We start from the raw sequence: 7,033 nt of genomic DNA, 5'->3' as shown, positions 1-7,033 counted from the left end.
ACTCAGCGAGCTGAGGCTAGTAGTCAGTACGAACATTTGAGACAAACAGGGTTAATTTGAAAGGGCCTCAGGTTGCTGTTTGGTTCGGTATACTAAGGGCTCTATAGAAACCTCACCTAGAGCTAACTGCTGAAGTCTCAGGACTGCAGGGAAGAGAAAATGCCAAACCTTAGACAGCGCTGTGTGTCTTTCAGCCAGCTGGAGCCTCCTGGCTTTTAAATTAACAGGAAGGAGCAGGCACTGGGAGAAATTCCATACACCATCAAACCAATTTTATTTCTATGGCAACGTTTCTCACGTCTGAACCCGAGAATAAGTCACCAGCTCTTGACAGTAAACATGGGCCCTATCAAATTATATTAGACTCCTCAGTGTCCCACCATGTGGCCTTGCACCAAATCAATTAGTTTGAGGGCCAAAATCCTGTTGGGTTTCAAATAAAGTGTCAGGTCATAAGGAGGGGGAGGGACTCAATTCATGGGAACATTTTTACCTGTTCAAATAGATAAACTGAATTGCCCTATCTGTGGTCACCTGGATCCAAGAACCCCATCTCTGCAGATAGGAGACAAATGTTGACTGTCACAAAAGGGTCAAACAATCAGGAGGGGTGCCCATCTGCACCCCCAGCACTTGGAAGGTGAACCAAGGAACAGTAGTTTAAGATTACAGTTTGAGGCCACCACCAGACTTCCTAAGACACTGTCACACACAGAAAACAGGTTTGCAAGATGGCTTAATGAATAGACTTGCTGCAGAGTGAGTCCAGAATCTACACAGTAGAGAACCTCTGACTGCCACACACATGCACACAAACAGCCAAGTTTCACACTCCTGGTCCTCACAAAACACAATGTCTAACCGAGTTCAAGTGGATAGAGAAACTTGCAAAGCTAACCTGACGTTCTCTGTAACAAGCATCTTCTGCCACTCTGTGTAGCAGCCTTTTGGCTTCTTAAAAATCACAATGACAGCAAGGACTACACAAAGAAACTCTCAAAACAAGATCTAGAGTAAAAACACATTACCTGTGAAAATAGGAACCGGCAACCCTACAGGGACTCTTGCCAATCCCAAAGTAAGAGTGGGTTGGCTGGGGTTGGGGATTTAGCTCAGTGGTAGAGCGCTTGCCTAGCGCAAGGCCCTGGGTTCGCAAGGCCCTGGGTTCGGTCCCCAGCTCCGAAAAAAAAGAAAGAAAAAAAAGTGGGTTGGCTGCTTCAGCCCCTACCTTCGGGAGTCTCCTATGCAGGCTTTCCTCCTTAAGCTACGGTAGCTCTAAATTGACAACAGGGAAACTTGGTGACTACAGGTTCCACAGCTTCACCTAACTGATTTCTGAGCGCAGCCAGTGAAAGCAACAGCCTAGCAGGCTAACTCTTAAGGTACTCTAATCCAGGCTGGCCTAGAACCTACACTACTCCTTCCTTAGCCTCCCAAGCGCTAGGCTGACAGGGATGGGGCCTCAGACCTGTGGCTAATAACCCAAATAATCTGGAAAAACTGGTGTGGCCTGCCAAACATTCCATCCAGAGAACTAAACTGTCTGTCTAATCCTACAAAACATGGGAGTCCTCAGGCTCTTACCAACTGGTCAAACTACGTCAACCCTATCTTCCTTGAAACAAACTAGCAGAGACATATACATCTCCAACAGATTTATTTTAAAGGAATGACCTAAGGGAGAAAAAAATGGGGGTACAGAAGTATGGACTAGAAAATAAATACAAATGTAAGCTGTTTTACTAATTTTATAACCACAAACGTGTACAGAGAATGGTGCCCTGTACAAAACACAACAGATTCAAACGAGGTGTTCCCTTAGCAAGGCTGAAGATTCAGTCTCTGGTATTTGGAATTTAGGATGCAGTCCTTGTTTTTGGATGGATCACTGGGTGTTTGGCACAGTCCATGCTATTAACCAGATTTGAACAGGAGAATGGCCACCTGACCCAGGTAGAAGTAGATGAAGTGTTTGGTCTCGTGTGTCACGTAGCTACCGAAGTTCCGGCCCACGATGCAGTGCCAGGTGGGGTTGTACTTCTTGTCAAACTCCTGGGAGGAAGAAAACGGGATTTTAGTGGTACACCTCGAGGACTCAGTTTCTAGGACAGCCAGAGTCTGTGGGACCAGAAAGGCGATCCTGGCACCTGTAACTGTCTCCACACCAGAAGAGGCAAGCGCTCTCCCTACCGCAACCCCAGCAGATTCTTAAATAATGTTCCCCTGGCTTTAAATCACCTACCTAGAGCAATAATACAACATGCTTGTAGCCTGAGATGGAATGGGAGTGGGAGCTGAGGAGATCAAAGGTCATTTTCAAGGACAGTTCTGCTTCAGTGACTGCACTTCTTGACTATTTTGGGAGTTTTTCTTATTTGGGTTTTTTTTTTTTTTGGGGGGGGGGGTTCTAAGTAGTCCTGACTACCTTGGATCTCGATATATAGACTGGTTTGGTCTCAAAAAATCAAAGAGATCTGCCTGCCTCTGCCTTCCTAGTACTAGGAGGGTTAAAGGACCTCATCATTTGCAGCTAACCTGAACTTCAGCAATTTGATGGCGGCAGATGACGTCAGCACTTATCAGGCTGTTCCTGATAACTATCCTACCACTGTATTTGCCATGCACCCCAAATCCAGGAAGACAGTAGCGCCCCACCCCCGCCCCAAGGACCAAGTCTCAATTACCATCTAAATCAAGCTGGGCTGAAAAATAAAAGCTAGCAACAGAACCTAACAGTTAAGTATCCTTTAAAATCGCTCTCCTCCACGTCTTAAAGATAAGCAAGTTAGAGACTATCTGCTACCTGGCTTTCCCACCCCAGTGGGCATTAGAACTCGATAAATGTGTTAATTTTTTCACTAGTTGGATGGAACCAGGGCCAGAGATGATGTAAAATCCTCAGGGCTCCTTGTTTCTCATCCGGCAGTCGGTATGAAAACCTCATTTGTTAAGCAGAATGTCTCTTACAATCCAAATGCACATTCTGCTGCGTTTGTCAAAAAAAAAAAAAGGTATTCATTTCTGTTCCACGTGAGTCTTTCATCCTCCAGTCCTCCGCTGGAACCCCTCCCACGGCTTCAGCTCCCAGTTTCCTTCCAGCAAACACAGCCTGAGAAGTTGGCAGTCTTGCCAGCTCTCTACAAACTGCCATTTACCAAGCCTCCTCCACCCAAGCCCCCAACCACCACTGCCACCCACTTTCTCTGAACTGTCGACTAACTCCCGGCTGGAAGGCTGGCAGAGATCTCCTCCTAGCCCGGCTGGAAACACCCACGCAGGCGCCCCCCCCGCCCCCCTCCGGAACACCCAGATGGATCCTCGGCGCAGGAATCCTACAGTAGGGGGAACTGCTCGCTGCTCCCTGATCTTGGAAACCGTTGCTAGGTGGCGCTTTCCCCCAAGGAGCTGGGGGTTTTAAAAAAAAAAAAAAAAAAAAACTTCTGGCGTTGAGGGTCTGGTCTTCCCCAGAGGAACGCAAAAGCCATTTGCGTCCTTTCTAGAACTATCCATACCGAGCCGCCCTGAGGGCCGCCGGGAAACTCTGCCAGGCGCGCCCAGGGAACGCAGAATCGGGGAGAAGGAACTATGCCGTGCCGGGTCCTCACCTTCTTGATATGGGCCGCGATATCCTTCTCTATGTTGTACTTCTCCAACGCCTGAGTAGCGCACTCCACCGAGTCCTGTTGCATCTCTTCCGACATGTCTGCATTTTTGATCACCGCCTTCCGGTCGCACATGGTTACCTGAGGGACGAGGCGCGGGAGAGGGAAGGGTAGGGGTGCGGGCCGCGCTCGCTGCCCTCCCGGCCCGCCCCTGAGGACGACGCCCCCCCCACCCGCTTTTGAGGCACAGCTCCCGAGGCCCGCACCACAGGTCCGGGGGACGGGGAGGACTCGAGCCCGGTCTCACCGTGGAGCAGGGGCCAGCCGGCTGCTGCGAGCTCCTAGGGAAGGTGCTGGCGCCGCTCAAGCAGCAGTGGACAGCCGGTCGCTACCGAAGCCGTGGCGCATCTAAGCAGCCCCACGCCAGCCGCCGCCGCCTAATCCCTAGGCCCCGCCCTGTGCCCGCGGCCCCGCCCCCGGCACTCGTCGCTATTGGCTGATCACAGCCCCAGGCCTCTCCCTATTGGTCCGTGGATTCAATGGTTCCCTCAGGATCTTTCTCCCGCATTTTGTTGCAGACCACAATGCACCGCGCACGGCGTCGGTTGCCCAGGCGATGCGCGGCACGCGTGCAGGCCCACACACCCTGGAGGCGGAGCCCGGGTCGAGTGGCTGGCTCCCGGACCACCCAGCAGTCTAGAAGGCTGTGAGGGCGGGCGTCTTCCGCTAGGGCCCACTGAGGTTAGCCCTGGGTGTGTTCTGGAATCGCAGGTTCTAGAAGACCAGGAGCCGCCGCCCCAGGTGCCGCCCACTTCCACCCCCAACCCGGGGTTCGCACGATTTAAGGCCTTTGACAGGTGGCCTCGAGCCTAGAGAGGTTCACCAAAGCGAGGGCGAGCCACTGATTCAGTCGCACTCAGAATTGTAGGGCTTGCTTTAAATCTCTGCTGTCTCATTCCCGAAGTTTGTCAGTGCGTGCGTGCGTGTGTGTCTGAGGAGGCCCTGGGCTTGAGAGGCAAGTTCTACGTTCTACCACTGAAACCTGTTTTCTTTCTTTTTCGTTTTTCTGCGGTGTCCTCCCCACCCTACCCTAGCACGGTCTCCCTAGGTAACCCAGGTTGATCTGAGGTTCGCAGTTCTTTCTCGCCCCCCCCTCCCCCCGTGCGCCCTCACACCAGGTTAGTTTCCTAATTTTATGACGTGACACTATATGTTTATCTCATACCGTAGCCCCTATGTAGCTGGTACTGACCTAGAATACCATATAAATACCGATAGTCTAAGGATTGAAGGAGAGATTCAGAAAGGGATCATCTCCAGGAAGGAGAGCCCGGAATGTGGGTGAATGTCCAGTGTGTACAGGTGAGGCTTCTTGCTTGGATACGCTCTCCATTTTGGCAAAGGTTCCAGGTTAAGGATTTATTCATAGAGAGGAAGAAGTATCTTGATGGACAAGAAAGTGATCCTCAGGGGTTGGGGATTTAGCTCAGTGGTAGAGCGCTTACCTAGGAAGCGCAAGGCCCTGGGTTCGGGGTGTGGGCCCTGGGTGTGGGGGGGGGGGGAGGAAACCACTTGATAGGTGTGTGGGAGCATTTAAATGGATGAACGCTTGCGGATTCTCAGCACGGTGTGACTTAACATTGCTGAATGAATCTTGATGATTAGTGCTGACCCATCAAACCTTAAAATGTCTGTAGTATATTTTTGAAACCCCTTAAATAATTTCCAGGTTGTATAACTCCCAAGTTTTCGGCTCACATCTCTGCATTTTTCTCATCACCCACATTCTAACCTAGAACCGTCGTTTTGTTGAGAAGGGTCTATTATGTAGCTGGAGCCTCAAATCACGGAGAGCAGCCTGTCTCTGCCTCCAGAGTGCAGGGATGGAAGGCGTTCACCACCACAACTGGCTGACACGGGAAACCCTTTTATACTAAACTGCCCAGAGGCATCCCACTCCAAAGAGAAAACAGTGAGAGTAATGAGGACTTCCTCACTTAAAATATGTTAGTCAGTCAAAGGCGCTTTCTGGCTTCCCCTCTGTCTTAACTAAAAGGCCAGGCCACGGAGCCATTCTAGCTCCATTTTCAACGGCAGGATTGTGGAGACTGGTCGATGTTTTACCAGCTTTGGCCTCCCACTCAGGCAATGTAGACATGAGCTCCTCTGCTGATAGATTCAGGCTCGATTGGTCATGTTTACATTAAAGGGCTGTGTGTCTAAAGCACACAGAGTAGGAGTGTAGCTCAGTGGCAGCTACTGCTCAGTCAATAGAGCATCTGCTCGGTATAAGCGAGGCCAGAGCCTGTCTGTTTGATCCCCAGCAGGCTAAGGGAGGGAGTCAGAGCACTTGGGAGATGCGAACTGAAGGATCAGCAATTCAAGACCAGCTTTGGATAGATGGCTCCAAGGCTAGCCTGAGCTACATGAGATCCTGTGTAAACTCCCTCCTCCCCAGTAAGGTAAATAAAAAGAGACAGCAGCAGTGTGTGGGTGCTGGCCTCTGCTCGCCGGGGCACCCCTCACAACAGCTGTGTTTGAGACTCTCCTCGTTTTCTTCCTTTTTAAAAATGTTTATGGGCGTTTGGTTGTATGTCTGTGTGCCACACCCACATCCGTGCCTGGTGCTCAGAGAGGCCAGGAGAGGGCATTGGATCCCCTGGGTCTAGGATTTCAAAGAGTTGTAAACTACCATGTGGGTGATGGGAATTGAACCTGGGTCCTCAGAAGAACACAATGGCTGAGCTATCTTTCCAGTCCCAGGGGGACCCTCTCTATTTACTCAGAGCTGCACAGCTGAGGATTACCCTGAATTCCTGATCTTCCTGCTCCCACACATCAAGTACTGGAATTTTAGGCATGGGCCACCAAACCCAGTTTTAAGGGGTACAGGAATTGAGCCAGGGCCTTGTGAATACTAGGCAAAGATTCTACCAACTGAGCCATTTAATTATCTAATTAGCCCTATCTAATTAGGTATCAGCTGAAGTGGCTCCTTCCCCTGAGTTCCCGTTTGCCTCTCACCACCATGTAGATTTCCTCTGTGAAGTTCGCCTTGTGCTTTTCCCAGAGGGATTGTCCTTCCTGGTGAGTGTCTGCGTGTGTGTCCTGCCTTTCCTGTTCCCTATTCCAGCTTCAGCATCCAATTCACTGTCTAGGGCTAGGGATGTAGCTCAGTGGTAGAGCCATTGGCTAGGAAGAGAAAGGCCCTAGGTTCCCCCTATCCCAGGAAAAAGAATGGACTCAGGAAATCTGACTGAAAGTATAAGACTTCCAGGTCTTAGGACACCCCCGCCCCTTCTTAGAAGATGAGATTTAAACAGGGCAAGGAAGATGGTTCCAGGGTAAAGGTGCTTGCAGTACAAGCTGGAGAACCAGAAGGTGATCTCCAGGAAGTCCATACAGACTGAAGGAGAGAACCAGCCCCACAC

The 7,033-nt window shown here is 50.6% G+C and overlaps 1 protein-coding gene across 1 annotated transcript; it reads right to left on the bottom strand.

The window, feature by feature from the left end:
- Positions 1 to 1,640: 1,640 nt before the first annotated feature.
- On the bottom strand, positions 1,641 to 4,014 carry Dynll1 (dynein light chain LC8-type 1). The gene is made up of 3 exons (NM_053319.5): positions 3,910 to 4,014; positions 3,606 to 3,743; positions 1,641 to 2,052 (listed from the first exon to the last, which is right to left on the bottom strand). Exons 2-3 carry the CDS (start codon positions 3,735 to 3,737, stop codon positions 1,915 to 1,917), a joined length of 270 nt encoding a protein of 89 aa, NP_445771.1. The 5' UTR covers positions 3,738 to 3,743; positions 3,910 to 4,014; the 3' UTR covers positions 1,641 to 1,914.
- Positions 4,015 to 7,033: the final 3,019 nt, after the last annotated feature.

The sequence above is a fragment of the Rattus norvegicus genome, chromosome 12, assembly GCF_021556685.1.
Source record: "Rattus norvegicus strain SHRSP/BbbUtx chromosome 12, alternate assembly SHRSP_T2T, whole genome shotgun sequence".
Taxonomy (NCBI): domain Eukaryota; kingdom Metazoa; phylum Chordata; class Mammalia; order Rodentia; family Muridae; genus Rattus; species Rattus norvegicus.
Note: the sequence above shows the minus strand (reverse complement) of the source record. Positions and strands in the feature narration are given on the sequence as shown.